We start from the raw sequence: 16,910 nt of genomic DNA, 5'->3' as shown, positions 1-16,910 counted from the left end.
AAGGTGGATTGTCGTGATCCACGCTTTTATCTAATTCTCCCAATTTCACCAGATAGCTCTTGGAATTCGAATGCATGGTAGGGCCATGTGACAAGCGGGCCCCAAAAGAATTCATCTTCTAGCCTGCAAGGGACCAGGCTTTAACCTCTGTCTTTAGAACACTTGCTGCTTGTCCAGCCAGACTATCTTTTCTCCCCCCAACAGCTGCCACTGTTCAAAACCCACAAGACCATTTGAAGGGCCCAGTACTATTAAACAGGAACATTGCATTCTGAAAAGAGATACTATTGCAAAGAAAACCCACTTCCCTTTCCATAGTAAATGGGCTTTCTACAATTTAAAATAATTCTCTAAATTATAGAGACATATAAATTGAAAAAATATTTTACGTAAATATTAAACTTTAAAATGGTTACAGCTGAGTTGTAGGATCTATGCCTGGTTGTAATCTTTGGATAATCTCTCTTTTCCAATTTTTTTCAACAGCAGCATGTATCGGAGTTATAATCAAGAGAGAATGTTGCTTTTAGGCGTTCCTGCTATGGCTCAGTGGATTAATGATCCAACTGGTCACTGTGGAGACTACCATTCGATCCTCAGCCCAGCGCCGTGGGTTAAGGATCCTGTGTTGCTGCATCATGGCGTTGGTCGTGTCTCTAGCTCAGATTCAGTCCCTGGCCTGGAAACTTCCATATACTGAAAAAGAAAGAAAAAAGAGAGAGAGAGAATATTGGTTTTAAAAATAAACATCGGGGGAGTTATTATTTAAGCAAAGACTCATTAAATTGACAACTCTTAGAGTCACAATGGGCCTCGAGAGATTATTGGCATAATGTTAAGTGGAAAAATCAGGATACTGATTAAAGTATCAGGGAAAAGGAGGATGGAAGTGATAAATTAGGAATATGGGATTAACAGATACAAACTACTATATATAAAGTAGATAAGCAGAAAGGAGCTTATAAATGTCGATTTATAATTTTATAAATCAACCATACTTCAATAAAAATAAAATCATGCCAAATCTTTAAAAGAAAAAAAAAAACCTCTTATATGTGTTTATATCTGTATTTTTAATTTTATTGAAGTGTAGTTAATTTACAATGTTGTGTTAATTTCTTCTGTATAGCAAAATGACTCAGTTATACCTTTATATATTCTTTTTCATATTCTTTTCCATTATGGTTTATCACAAAATATTGAGTATAAATCCCTGTGCTATACAGTAGGACCTTATTGTTTATCCATCCTATAAATAATAGTTTTCCTCTGCTAATCCCAAACTCCCAATCCGTTCCTCCCCTACTTCTCTCCCTGTTGGCAACCACAAGTCTGATCTTTGTGAGTCTTGTTTCTGTTTCATAGATATGTTGTTTGTGTTGTATATTTGATTCCACACGTAAGTGATGTCACATGGTATTTGACTTTTTCTGACTTATTTCACTTAGTATGATAATCTCTAGGTCCATCCATGTTGCTGCAAATGGCATTATTTCATTCTTTTTTAATGGCTCAGTAATCTTCCATTGTGTCTTCTTTATCCATTCATCTGTCAATGGACATTTAGGTTGTTTCCATGTCTTGGCTATTGTGAATAGTGCTACAATGAACATGCAGATGCATGTGTCTTTCCAAATTATAGTTTTTGTTTGGGTATATGCTCAGGAGTGTGATTGCTGGATCATATGGCAACTCAATTTTTGTTTTTTGAGGAAGCTCCTTACTGTTTTCCATAGTGGCTATACCAATTTACATTTTAACCAGCCTGTAGAAAAGTATCCTTTTCTCCACACCCTCTCCAGCATTTATTATCTGCAGACTTTTTACTGATGGCCATTCTGACCAGTGTGAGGTGGTACCTCATTGTAGTATTGATTTGCATTTCTCTAATAATCAGCAATGATAAGCCTCTTGTCATGTGTCTATTTGCCGTCTGTATGTCTAAATATTTATTTAGATCTTCTGCTCATTAAAGAAACTTCCTAGGCGTTCTCATCGTGGCACAGTGGAAACAAATCTGACCAGGAACCATGAGGTTGCAGGTTCAATCCCTGGCCTCACTCATTGGGTTGAGGATCCGGCGTTGCTGTGAGGATCTACTGTTGCTGTGGCTGTGGCGTAGGCGGCCACAGCTCTGATTAGACCCCCAGCCTGGGAACTTCCATATGCCGCTTCCCTATGCGGCGGGTGTGGCCCTAAAAAGCAAAACAAAACAAAAACAAAAAACCTCCTAATGGTTTGTTGCAGACTGAGGTTATAGTAGTATTTTTTTTCCTTTTCTCTATTTTTCAAATTTCCTTCATGTAGTTACATAAAGGGTAGTTACATAGAGGGTGTGTGTGTGTGTGTGTGTGTGTGTGTGTGTGTGTGTGTGTGTATTTAAAGCAGTTATCTCATTCTGTAACACCTTGAGTTATTACTACCCAGAATGGATTTACAAATATGTTCAACTATTCTTTGAACTTCTAGATAGATGTATCAGAATGTGACATGGCAGGAACTAGACTTGTTCCCACAATAAACATTAATTCAAGGGTCCTCCACAGAGAAATGAGAAGGCTGCTTCTTCAGTGATTCTCTTTCTTGGGTGCTCCATTTACTTGCACAGAAACTTAAAAAAAATTAAAAATTTAAAAATTTTTTAAAATTGCAAAATGCTGCTTTGACCACTAGAATTGTAAGGGTGGCTTTATGTTAAGAGTAACAAAATCCCATCCGGCATGTGATCTGATTTCAATAGAACAACGTTTAGGAGAACATCCTCATTTGTTTAACGTAAGTGTATGTGCCATGACAATTAAACCCTTTTATATAAAGAGGAAATGAATTCTTCAGAATTTCTGTATAAATCAACTAGAGGTATAGGAAAGTAATACTTTACATTTGTGAAAAATTCCATATTTTATATTATCTGAATGAATTCACAGGAAAGTGAGGAAAGTTTTATATGTTAGTTTGTAGAGGAAACTTTTATGGAAAAGAATTATCTTTACCTGAATTCCATGACTTAAAAAATAGCTTTTCCTCCTACTCCCTCTCAACAGTATGAAAACAAAAATTCATTGCAGTTTTAACAGGAAGAAGAAACTAGAGATAACTTCAAATGTGAGTTTCAGGAAAGTTTAGAAAAAAGGATGGGTGAAAAGCTTAAGTATCCTGAGGGCACAGTTAATCTATTTATTGCTTCATCAACTTGAAGCCTAAAACCAAAACTGTCATTCTGTCAGAGAGGCAAATGTCTCCGGTAAAACTGAACTTCATGTACTTCAAAATGAATGCAAACCACTGACTAGTACCCAACTTAAGAATCATTTGCATTTTCAGTGCCTCTCACCATAAAATTTTAGAACCGATTTTGAAAATAAGGTGGCCAATGTAAACAGGATAAAGATGTCCTTCTCTGACTGGACAATGCCAGAAAATATGTGGGGTTTTTGACCAGATCTGAGCAGTGCATATGAAAAGAGGTTACATTACTGAGCCTCTCCTCTGGCTTTGTCAGCATATTATTTATTGCCTTCACAGTTTTAGTTGGTCTTCTTCTTAGCTAACATAGAGGCTATGCTGATGGCTTGACCTTCCAACAGAATCTAGTCTGTGAACTCTTTCTCTAATGGGATCTGTGGGCAAATAATGTCTGCAGAAAAAAAAAAAACAGAAGATCTTACAGTGTCCTGCTAATTTTTGGAAATTAAAAGCAAGAGACTTTCCAGGAAAATGTTGGGCTTTCAAAGGTTCTCCATCTCTTCTGGTCCAACGGCTATTCACTTTGTTGCCCAACCCAATTCTTTTTTGTTTTGTTTTGTTTGTTCATTTTATGGCCACGCTCACGGCATATGGAAGTTCCCAGGCCGGGAATCAAACCCGAGCCTCAGCAGTGAACCAAGCTGCTACAGTTCAATTCTTAACCCACTGCACCATGGCGGGAACTCCCCAACCCAATTTTTAATGTATCTCCTTCATCCCAAAGACATTACTGATGGGAAGAGAAAGCCTCTCCTGTCAGCTTTCCCCACACTTGTTCTTTGAATCCAGGACCGAGAGAAGAGTAGGACATTATGGGAGGTTTGGTGTATACTTTGCAGCAAATTTGGAGAGGCCTAAAAAAATCATTAAATTAGATGAATTTGAATTTAATTCCTAGAAGAAAATGAACCTAACAAAGCGGGGCCCTTTGAAGCTCCTGGTGTGAAGATATGGCAGGTGCAATATGCTTGTACCTTGGCGTGGTGTGTGCATGTGTCTGGCACAGAGGGAAACTGCTTCTCATATCACCTTCAGGGTCATCACTGGGCTCGCTTTTCTAGTAATTGCAAAAAGTTCCTGCTGAGCCCATTCTCCTCTAGGTCCCTTTGTGGCAAAAGGCAAATATTTCTGAGACAACTGTAACCATCAAAGTATAGCCTGGAAATGTGGAACAGGACTTTTCTCTGGTCCACATTGATCAAAACTGGCAGATGTAGAAATCCAACTGATTATCTTTCCCATTGCATGCTACCCAGAAGGCATCCAAAGTACCCTTTGAATGAAGCATGGAGGAAAGCATGTTTTGATCTCACCGTCTTGTGTAGGTTAGGAACACAGAGTCTTGAGCCTGGCATATCCACTTCCCAGCTCTCTGCCTTGGATACATGACTTTACATCCCTGTGTCTCAGTTCCATATCTGGACAAAGGGAATACAGGAGTACCCACCTTGTAAGATTATTTCGAGGGTTAAATGAAGTAGTATATGTATAGCACTTGGAGTTGTGCTAGGCACACAGTAAAATTTAATATCATTAGCTGTTATTTATTATAATCTGCCTCTCTTCCCCATTTTATATAAAAAGCTTAAGAGATTTTCAGTTAATCTTAAAATATTTTTATAGAATTTCCATATTTTCCTTTAGGTTATGGCTGACTATTCCTAGAAAGCATGATGGGATGGCCTATCAGATGGGGTGTCATAGATTTGTATATATTCAGTTATAATTAACATTAGGGGTATCATGATTGAACTCTTCATTTACATAGAATTCTTTATAGAAAGAGTTGTCAAATAACTAAGTGCCCCTGTATACATGTACGCAGTTGTTCACCTGTTCAGCAAATACTGAGCACAGAGAGCAAGCCAGGTTCTGCCTTGGTCCCTGGAGTTTAGGACACATCAAAGCCCTCAGTCTCACACGCTATGTTCTCATAAGGGTGACAAACCATTAGCAAAGAAAGGAACAAATAAACATGATCATTCCAGATAAGGCTAAGTGCCTTGAAGAAAATGTAACAGGATGCTATGGGGAGGACCAGAGGGGGTGTGGACAGGATGGCTAAGAAAGGGGTCTCTTGAGGAAATAAAGTGAATTCTGTCATTTAAATAACAAGAGGGAGCTATCAGCACAGTAGGGAAAGAGGAGAGCACTCCCCCTAAAGGGAATTAGCTGAGGTACAGGGAAGAGCTGGTGCAAATGGCTTGAGGCAGGGAAGAACTTTGCAAGATCAGCGGGCAGGAAGAAAGCCCAGGTGACTGAAATAGTACTGTTGTCTCCATTTAACAAATGTAGAGTGTGGAGATGCCCAGACCTGCCCAAGGTTGTGATTGAGGTGGCGTCAAGAATTGAACTCACAGTGGACACATCTCTCCTTTAGTCACAACATGTTTGCTGCTTTGGGAAAGCTTGGTATATCCTGTTTTTATTGTGACTTGGAAAGTCGAACAGTCAGAAGTAATATCACCAGCCCCATGCATCCTTCACACAGCTTCTCCAATTATCAACTTATGGCCAGTCTTATTTCATTTGTTCTTTTGTCTTTAATTTTTCAGTTTTCAATGCTTTGATTCAACACAGCAACAATTATTAAGTAGAACTATATGGGGTTCCCATTGTGGCTCAGTGGTATGGAACCTACCTAGTATCCACGAGGAGGCGGGGTTTGATCCCTGACCTTGCTCAGTGGATTAAGGATCCAGCATTACCATGAGCTGTGGTGTAGGTCACAGATGCAGCTCAGATCCCACATTGCTGAGGCTGTGGTGTAGTCCAGCAGCTGCAGCTCCAATTTGACCCCTAGCCTGGGAACCTCCATATGCCATAGTACAGCCCTAAAATGCAAAAAAAGAAATAAGTAGAATTATATGCTAGTTATTGTATTCTGTGAGCATATAAAAGTGAATAAACTCAAGTCTTTCCTTATCTTCTCACAATCTAAAAGGGGATGCAGGAGTTCCCATCATGGCTCAGCAGTTAATGAACCCGACTAGTATCTATGAGGTTGCGGGTTTGATCTCTGGCCTCGCTCAGTGCGTTAAGGATCCAGCGTTGCCCTGAGCTATGGTGTAGGTCACAGACCCAGATCCCATGTTGCTCTGGCTGTGGCATAGGCCAGCAGCTTCAGCTCCAACTTGACCCCTAGCCTGGGAACCTCCATATGCCCCGGGTGTGGCCCTAAAAAGACAAAAAAAAAAAGTTCCAAAAAAATAAAAAGGGAGTTCCTGTCATAGCTCAGTGGTTAATGAATCCGACTGGGAACCATGAGGTTGCCAGTTCGATCCCTGGCCTCACTCAGTGGGTTAAGAATCTGGAGTTGCTGTGGCTGTGGTGTAGGCCATCGGCTACAGCTGTGATTAGACCCCTAGCCTGGGAACCTCCATATGCCTTGGGTGCCGCCCTAGAAAAGGCAAAAAGACAAAAAAATAAAATAAAAAAATAAAAAAGGATGCACACCTATGCAATACACACACACACTGTAATCAGTAATTGGTATAAACCAAATGTTATGGACACACAGAAGAGGAAATAATTTTTTTTTTGTCTTTTTTGTCTTTTTAGGGCAGCACCCACGGCATATGGAAGTTCCCAGGCTAGGGGTCTAACCACAGCTGTTGCTGCTGGCCTACGCCACAGCCACAGCAATACCGGATCCAAGCTGCATCTGCGACCTACACCACAGCTCTTGGCAATACCGGATCCTTAACGCACTGAGAGAGGCCAGGGATCGAACCTGCAACCTCATGGTTCCTAGTCAGATTCTTTTCCACTGCGCCAAGATGGGAACTCCAGAAGAGGAAATAATTAATGCTTTCCTGAGAGGTGGAGAAAAAGAAGTTTGGGGAACTCTGGGAATAAGATTGTAAGAAGTAGAGATGGGAAGCAAGATATGAGTAAGGAAAAGTGGAGAGCATTTGGGGGCAAATGATTAGAACTCGGGGTGTTTGGAGAGTAATTATGGAGTTAGAAACATGGTTTGGGCCATATCCTGAAATGCCTCAATCAGCACTCTAAGAAACTTAAATTTTATTTTGTCGGGAGTGGGGAACAATGCAATGATATTAAAAAGAACTGGGATAAGGAGTTCCCGCCATGGTTTAGTGGATTGAGAACCCGAATAGTATCCATGAGGATGCAGGTTCAATTCCTGGCCTTACTCAGTGGGTTAAGGATCCAGCATTGCCATGAGTTGTGGTGTAGTTTGCAGATATGGCTCAGATCTGGCATTGCCATGGCTGTGCTGTAGGCTGGCAGCTGCAGCTCCAATTCAAGCCCTAACCTGGGAATTTCCATATGCCTTAGATGCAGCCCTTAAAAAATAAAATAAAATAAAAATAAACTGGGATGATTGAATCTGTGTTTATAATAATAATGCCATGACAGTGTAGAGCATGGATTTGGTCTCCAAATCTTTGAGCATGGGACAGGGAAACAAATTTGGAGCCTGGGCAGATGAACATTAGATTAGGCAAGACAAAGGAAATGCTAAATAGTTATGTAAATGTGGAATCACAGAAGTAGGCTGAAGAGGTGGATCAGATAAGGCCTTCTGGGGAAGGTGAGTTTTGATCTTGAACATAAAAACATAAGTGGAAAATGGAGGGAGGGGAATTGCAGAATTAGGGAACAACGTGTTCAAAAGCTGAGGGCTACAAAATCACAAGGAATGTTCAGGAACTCACAAAGGGAGGGGTGGGGACGTGAAGCCAGTCTGGGTAGTGTGCTCTTTTTTGTTGTTTTTTTTGTTTGTTTGTTTTGGTTTGGGTTTTTGTTGTTGTTTTAGCTTTTAAACTCATGGTTACAATTTATTATAGCAAAAGGATACAGATTAAAATCAGCAGAAGAGGGAGTTCCCTTCCTCAGTGGCTCAGCGGAAACGAATCTGACCAGCATCCATGAGGATGCAGGTTCCATCCCTCGCTTCGCTCAGCTGGTTTAAGGTTCCAGCTTTGCCGTGAGCTGTGGTGTAGTTCGCAGAGGCGGCTCAGATCTGGCATTGCTGTGGCCAACATCTGTAGCTCCTATTTGACCCCTAGACTAGGAACCTCCATGTGCCGCAGGTGTGGCCCTAAAAAGATTATAAATAAATAAATAAATAAATCAGCAGAGGAGAGAGACACATTAGGGCAGTGTCCAGGAGAGTTTTAGGCTTGAGCTTCCAGTTGTGTTCTCCCAGTAGAATCATAGAGACAACATTTACTGCTCCCGGCAGTGGTGTATGCTAGTGTGCATGGAGTATTGTCAACCAGAGAAACGCACAAGAGCCTTGAGGTCCAGCGTCTTTATTGAGGGTCAATCATATAGACTTAGCTACTTGGCTGTGGGACTAACCTTAGTTTCTAGCAGGAGTCAAGTTGATCTTGCATGGCCCAAGGCCCTCACCATAAATCATGTTCTTATCAATGGACTATCTGGCATGGTCCAAGAATATCAGGTAAACAAGGACATTTTTACCAAGCAGAACATTCCAAAGGCTTAGAAGTTACCCCCCCAGGAGCCAAGGACAAGGAAAAATATCTTTCTTAGGGAAAGATCAATTGTTTATTAAAGAGCATGCCTCTCTACTCTCTTCCTGTATGGGTTCCCCACACTCCATAGTTCACCCTTTAAAGTTGTTTCACTTGAAAGGGCCTAGATTTATTTCAGGTCTCAGAACTGAAGTTGCCCCTGTTTTATTCCAGGTTTTATTTCTAGCAGGTAGCATGCTCTTAAAGTAGTGCCAACAAAAGGTGGTTAGGGCTGGGATAAATTCAAAGACAGGCAGTTGAGGCAGGACTTAGACTAATGGGATATGGAGAGTGAAGGAGAGAAATAGCTGCAAATCTGAGGTTTCTAGACTGAAAGTGTTTTCAAAGGTAGAACGTCTAAGATGGAAAGTGTAAAGGCTGGTTCACAAGAAAATGTAATTTGTATAGTTGTGCACATGTGTGGTATGTTGCCATAGAACATTTGGAAGGAAATGTCTAGCAGGCATTTGGAAACTCAGGCATAGAATATACATCAGCAAGAGGTGACCAGAGGCTGAAGCTCATGAAATAGTGACTATTTGATGATGTTTTCCTTTTATAACGACACACCAGGTATAACCAAATCCTTTATCTCACTCTGCTCAATACAGATCAGATTATGACTCTTGAGAATAGGGATATTTTGTGTATTGATCAGTCTATATCCCTGATGGATAACCAGCATCTCTTGTATAGGGCTGTCTCTGCTTTCCCAAATGACATTTATAGGAGTATTCTGTCATGACAGTAATTTAGAACAGTAATTCAGCTGTGGATGCAAGAGCTGCCTTTGATCATAAACATTACGGTACCTTCTTCACTTCACTGAATCCAGCGTGCGTTTCTGCCACATCACAGAGTTTCTGTTTCTTATTTCAGGTTCCATCGTCCTTAATGAAGCACGAGACTCTTTGGAAACAGACTGATCATCTTTGGGGGAAGCCTCAGTTCCTGAAAATCTGATATTGCACTGGGATGTGAATGTGTGTGTTTCCGTTTAACTTGTGGTGAAGGAAGCATGTGGAATGTTCTCCCCACCTGTACAGCTTGGATGGGGATCACAAGCAAAGGGAAGGGTGCAGCGCCCCTGCTGGTCAGCATGTGAACTGATGGTAAGGGACACCATAGTTACGCCCGTTCTTCTTCATCAGGAGTTTTAATCAAAGACGCGCAGAAGACAATCGCTGGTTCCCTGTTGCCAGAAAGCCAAATTTTAGAGTGCGAGTTAAAGGAGAATGGGGAATGGAATTTCTGAGTACTGGAAAGGGGTGGGGGATTAAAATCAGAAAGAAAGAGAAATACTTCATTATGTTAATGAAAAAAGGAAATTGAATCATAGGTGTATTTTTGAAGTAGGTTTTTAGTAGTTGAGAACTTATATAAGGGATTTGGGAATTTAAAAACCCAACGTGGATTTCCTAAAGACCTGATCCTAGAAGAATATTCCCGTTTCGCCATGATATTGGTACAGTGTAGTACCATTACTTTTTGTTGTGCCAGTGAATCCAATTGCCAGAAATCAGTCCGAGTGTTTTCATGTATCATTTTCCTAAATGCAAGAGGCTTTTACTGACTCTTAATAAGCATGCTTACCCAAGTTTTGTTGCATGCTTTAAGTAGCATAGCTATACACACTTTACATTTTTAAAAATACTCCTTACCTAATGTACCAACCTTCCATAAGGATAGCAGGACTGGGAATAAAGTCAGATGGAATGTGACCCTGTAAATCTATAGCAAGCTTTAGAAATAAATCTTTTGGGCTTTCCCTAGCTTATCTCCCAAGTTGGAACAATCATCCTTAATCTAAGGAAGATGGTATAGACAATCATGGCACCTTTATAAAAAGTCTGAATCCAAAGTTAAAACTTAGGCAAAATGCAACTGTTTTGCCCGCAGTTAGCTCTGAATGGGGATGGAAAGAACTATTTATTTTCCATGCTATGTTAAGTAGGATGGCTGCTATTAAAAATAAATAAATAAATAAAGCCCATGGATTAAAAAAAAAATACTCACCCAAAGACTTAGAACACAGAAAAATTTTGCTAAGTTGTGAGGAAAACCTCATTTGGTATTTTAAGAGTCAGCAGATTGCATCCATAAATGTAGTGTTGACTTTCAATGCAAAAGAATCAGTGAGATTAAAGTTATGGGAAGATTTCCCTATGAGCCTGCCGTCAGTATTGTTTACATTAAGACACCCTCTGTTGTCATCTTGCTGTTTTCCATGGAGTCACAGGCATAGCATGGCTTCTGTTCCCAAGTACATAGGACCACATGTATATACCACCTTGCATTTAATTGTTCTTTCATGATTGTTTTGTGCCCCTTTTATTAAAAACACATGAGATGTACAATAAGCAAAGACGTAAATAGACTTTATTTTATTCTGAGTTTGGACTAGAATTTTCTGACATGATTCTGGTTTATTATATGTAAAACTGTAACTTCCAATTTCAACTAAAAAAGCAAACATTTCGGAGTTGCCTTCGTGACTCAGCGGTTAACGAACCTGACTAGGATCCAGGAGGATATAGGTTCAATCCCTGGCCACACTCAGTAGGTTAGGGATCCAGCATTGCCTTGAGCTATGATGTAGGTCACAGACGTGGCTTGGATCCCGAGTTGGTGTGGCTGTGGTGTAGGCCAGCAGCTGTAGCTCTGATTCAACCCCTAGCCTGGGAACTTGCATATGCCTCAGGTGCAGCCCTAAAAAGCAAAAAAAAAAAAAAAAAAAAAAAAAAAAAAAAAAAATGCAAACATTTCATCTAGTGGATGAATCTGGATCCTACCATTCATTTATACTTGAAAGACCCACTTGAAATTAGATGATTTTGCAACTAAAAAAGGTAGGCAGCATTGTTGCACCTCTTGCTGTACTCAGCCATGGGCATTAATAAAATAAAACTAGAATTCTCCACTATTGTCATTTCATTGATAGAATAAGACACATTTTTTGCTTTGAAAACATTTTTCTACTTGCCCTGCTGGAAGTTTTCTCTATTTCATAATGTTTCAATGCAGTCATAGACTTTAACTATGTTCCAATTTTTTGCTGAAGTTGTGTTTTTCCTTATATCGTTTTGTTGTCATTTTAGCGTCTTGGGAAAAATACTAAGGAATGTAGTGTTATTTTCATTTTCTCTACCTAAAATCTTAAAACATTGTTTTGATTTCTAATCACAAAACCTCTGTAAAAATGGTAAATATGACGTTTATCACTGTTTTATCACTGAAGATACACATTTTAGAAAGTCTCTCTTTGGTTGATAAAAGGAACCAAAATGTGATACAATTTTTTTTATTCCCAATAGTGAGATGTACACAGTACAAAAATGAAACTCTGGTCCCTCAATATAGTTTTCCTTGTATGACATGTCACATTTATGACATACTACTCATACTTTTACTTCTAGTGACTGACATCTTAAGGAAAGGTTTTAGAAGTTTAAAATTCAAAAAAATTAACCACTACTAGTTTAATACTTACGTATTAGAACCATGAATTATTTCTTTAAATAAAAAGCCATGTAAAGAGTAGAAGCATTATGAGCTAAGCTATATTTTGCAGAATGAAGCTTTATTTTAACAGCTAATTTTAAAGGGCAGTAACATTGCATATCTACCCTAGTAGCCCATCTGGAGGGCTCTTGCCTGGCAGCCTTAAAAGAATGCAGAAATGTGGACCACTCGCCATAGCATTATGTATCTGCCTAATGCCAGCCTTCTGCAGTCCAACCAATAAGCTGTGGTTCTGTGAAAGTACATGGGTATGTGAATGGGGTTGTTGTAACACAACACCAGAGTTTTCCCAATTGAAAGTGCAACATTAGGCTGACATAGAAGAAGCCAGTAGGTTTTCCTGAGTCCCCGAGATATGATTAAGGAAAGAAACAAATCCGTCTCCAAAAAGGTTCCAGGCAGGAAAGAACTAGACAGACTGTAAAAAACCAGAGTGGCCATTTTCATCCTTTTTTAAATGCAGAAAACGAACGTGAACATTAAGATAGTAAGAAGATGTCATGAGCTTTATCAGCATCTTCATGGTCATTACCAGTCAGTCTGACAAAACTAGTTCTCTGGTAATTAGCGTTAATTTTGGGCAGCCCTGCCTGATAATTTCCTGTGTGCGTGAAATATCTTGCATTCTTTTTTGCTCAAAACAATTTACCTTTATGTTAATTCCTAAAATTATTCAAATGAAATCCATAATAATCTGAGTACTATTTTGGGTATTTGAACAGCTCTTTTGAATGGAGGAAAAAGCACACTCATCTATCTGATTTACCCAGAAAAACCAACTTTATTAGCACCATAATCATATCCTTTATTAGCATCATGATTGTAATCATGTATCTTTCTCTTACATTAGTAAATATATTCTGTTAGTAGAAAGGTCTGAATGTAAGTGAGTATCTGTTTATTTAGAGGAGTTGAATACAGCCTTTCAAAAATCACCACATATGAAGAATGTGAGATAAATCCTGAAAACCCATAACCTCAGATTTTACAACCTGCAATTAATTCAGTGCTGCATTAGCACTTTAAAAAATACAGTAGGTTACGCTTGAAAGAGAGAAAAGTGCTGCATTAACACTGCCTATTCTAACGTATACCACATCTTAACACACAACAGGCAATGTATTTATACTTAATATAATGAGACACAGATTTCACAAATTATACTGTATTCACAATAGAAAGCCTCAGGCTTATTTTTCACAGTGAGAGTTCTTCAAAAATTATGTCTTTAAGAAGTCCCAGCAGCACATTTCACACAGAGAAATCTTCCTCAGAGGAGGTGAGAGGAATCAAGCTAGTACAAGATACACAAATTTATATCATTGCATCAGTATAGTAGCTTAAACATTCCTAAATCCAATCATGTTATTAAGCCTAACATTACTAGTGAAAGTTTATACTTTGAGACAAGAATTAATAATTTCTTCAGGGAGTTCCCATTGTGGCTCAGCAGGTTAATAACCGGCTAGTATCCATGAAGATGCAGGTTTGATCCTTGCCTTCCTCAGTGAATTAAAGATCTGGTGTTTCTGTGAGCTGTGGTGTCAGACGTGGCTCGGATCCCACATTGCTGTGTCTGTGGCGTAGGCCAGCAGCTGCAGCTCCAATTCTACTCCTTGCCTGGGAATCTCCATATGCCACAGGTGTGGCCCTAAAAAGGAAAAAAAAAAAAAGAATTAATTTCTTCACATCATTAGAGAATGCTATGAGCACTGAGAAACAATGAAGATACAATTATTTACCAAGTTTTCCCTTAAGCCCTTAAAATGGCTAATCTTCCACTATTAGGTATTTGAGTATATATCACATTGTTTTATTTGACAAAGCAGAATGAACTTCTAGAGCTGAAATATGTCTTAGAGGGGAATGCAACAGCAAATCAAATTAATAGGACCATCTTTCTAAGAGAAAGCACATCTCCAGAAAGTTGAAACACGAGTTTCAATGACCAGCATGAGCCTCTGCTGTAATTTGGGAGTGATGCACGGGTGGCAGGACAAAGGAAGAATCCTCTGGAACCATTCTTATTTTCACTTTCTGTTTACTTTTTGTAGTGGTTAAGCTCAAGCTCTTTATGGAAATGCAAACCACTGGTATTGTTCCTAGAAAACAACTTACCGATTTTTCAAAGACAGGGTCATCTCAAATTAAGAAATCCTATTGTATACACTGTAAGATTTCTAGGAGAAAAAAACAAGGAGACACCTTTTCCCACTGAAAGCCAACCCCACAGGCATATGGGTCATTTTTTAGCTGTGTTAGGATCTACCGCACACACAAAAAATGTCATTTAGCTTGTCACCTTGCTAGCATAGCTGCAACATGAGCAAAGGACTCGCACAGGTGTTTCTCAGTGTGGGTACTATTGGCATTCAGAGTCAGGCAGTTCTTTGTTGTGGAGGAATGTCCCACACATTGCAAGATGTTTACTATCTCAGGCCCTGATGACTAAATGCCAACAGTATGTGCAGTCACCGTAAATACAGAAAGTAAAAAGCACTCCCCCGGGTTCAAATCCCCTCCTAGGAGGGCAGTACCTCCTCCCTTAAATACCACTGTCTATTGCAATTTGAGGACACAGGAAAAAGTGTCTATTTCAAAACATCATCTTGACTGCCTTGCATTTCTTTGACCCCAAACAATTTCTTCTCCCCTCATTTTTCCAGTCCTCTGCTTTGAATCAGCTTTAGTTTGCCAGTTCTTCAAACTTGGGGTTATTGGGTGGTCCTGGCAGTTCCAATGGGCATAGTCACTTGGTTAGTCCCTGTATGTACTAAAAGGAGAGATTTTAGTTTCAAATTAAGCAAACCCCCCCCTTTTTTTTTTGCACCTCACAGTTTTCTCTCAGATGTACCCTGTTAGTCATAATCCTTGTCGATGTCATGCAGAGCCTTGCATGGCTTAATCACAAACACGACAGCTAACAATCCACATAAACAAAACTGGTGGTCTATGAAAATCATCATTGGATTTCACCTGGTAAACCGCATCCCATGGATTCCCAAACAACTGCCTGTTTATTCTGTTAAAGAAGCATTTAGTCCACGTGCAAAGGCTTGAATTCCCCCTGCATCAATATAGTCATGCAGTTCCACTTTTCTCAGATTGATGAATACTAAATTATGAAGTTAATGAGGGTGAACTGTGAATTGCATGCATGTCATTCATACTTGAGCAATGACCATACACAAAACAAGATGAGTTTTACCTAGGTGAAACCTTATTATACTATACTAACAACATAGAAACATACTCTTTGTAACTTTTTATGACCAAAACGGAATGATATATATGTCTTGAAATTATTCGATGAATTGTGGCTGACAGATGGAATTAAGTTAGCCACTTTAATTTTTTTCAATATTAAAATTTCTAAACATGTTTTTCGAAGCAGAGCAGCTCAGAGTCGATAACGGTCATTATATTGTGAACTTTTAGGTGGTGCTTAAGAATTCTTATTCAATACCAGTATTTTTTTTTTTTAAGAGTAAGTTGAAGGGAGTAAATGAGGCAGAATGCCACTCCACCCTCAGGTCAATTTTGTGGTATATGAAAATGCCAATAAATACTTGTGCCACTTGCCAATTGGGAGGGCTTTTCCCTTCCTGGACGTTTTGTTTTAGTTCGACTTTGTGTCACATTGCTTAGAGAGCGTCCACAAGGAGAAGTTGCCGTGGCAACGCCAACTAGAGTTCAAAAACAACCTGAGTGATCTAGGGTCAAACCACTTTCATCCCTTAAAATATAGGCACTAATTTTCATTTTTTAGAATGTATTTCTTCTGTGGCTTAGAAATGTGCCAATATGTTCAAAACATTCTGCACCGATTTCACCAGACTTAGTACCTACTAAAAACTCAAACTCGTCGTTTTTTCTTCTATGTAACGGTGACTTTTAAATAAAGGACTATATGCATTTTGTTATTTCGAGCTTTGGTGAACATGATAAGAATAATGAGCTGTGATCGTTATCAGACTGACTGAATGATTCCTAATTTCCAATGATTGATCTCATCCTGTATTAAATTGCACAGGTATCATATCTGTGGCTGTAAATAACTGGAACTGTATGCTGATTAACATGACAGTTTCTCCTTTTTTGGTTGTTCTTAAACCTGTACTGTATTATAGAATGTGGGTATAAATATCTACAAGTATAAACACACATGTATATGTAATTCCACTATTGTAGCCTGAAAGACTATGTATTATCTTTTTTATTCTATATTGGTGTTTGTGTTATTTAAAAAGCAAAACCATGCTCTATTTAGTTGTATAATATTACAGGATACTTTGTTGTGCACAATTCCAAGTGCCTTAGAACATTGTTTAGCTTTCTTAAGTATATATAAATACATTAAATACATATATGTATAAAATTGGAAAAAGTTACCTCAATAAAATCATTGGGACATCCCCAGCTTTAGTTTGTTCCAATTTCTATTATATTCAGACAATGCTGAGTACATTTAAGTTAAAAGTTCACAGACTCCTTGTCTGTAAAGCAAGAATAATTTCATTTCCACCCAATTTAAAATTTTTTGTATGTAAGTCCTTGTGGTTTGTATTTTTAAATATCTGTCTGTAGAATGACTGCTTTAAAGATCAACTTGCCGTATATTTTAAAAATTTGCTG

The 16,910-nt window shown here is 38.9% G+C and overlaps 1 protein-coding gene across 5 annotated transcripts in view; it reads left to right on the top strand.

The window, feature by feature from the left end:
* PHACTR2 (phosphatase and actin regulator 2) overlaps positions 1-16,696 on the top strand; it is a 284,512-nt gene extending 267,816 nt beyond the window's left edge. For 3 of the 5 annotated variants that reach the window (XM_021087148.1, XM_021087139.1, XM_021087155.1), the window contains one exon: positions 9,633-16,696. In XM_021087148.1, the coding sequence (XP_020942807.1) occupies positions 9,633-9,648 (16 nt within the window). In that variant the 3' untranslated portion in view covers positions 9,649-16,696. The remainder of the gene's footprint in view (positions 1-9,632) is intronic. The other 2 variants (XM_021087161.1, XM_021087164.1) reach the window with 1 other exon arrangement.

Source organism: Sus scrofa, chromosome 1 (genome assembly GCF_000003025.6).
Source record: "Sus scrofa isolate TJ Tabasco breed Duroc chromosome 1, Sscrofa11.1, whole genome shotgun sequence".
NCBI lineage: Eukaryota > Metazoa > Chordata > Mammalia > Artiodactyla > Suidae > Sus > Sus scrofa.
This window is presented reverse-complemented; position numbering and strand designations above follow the sequence as displayed.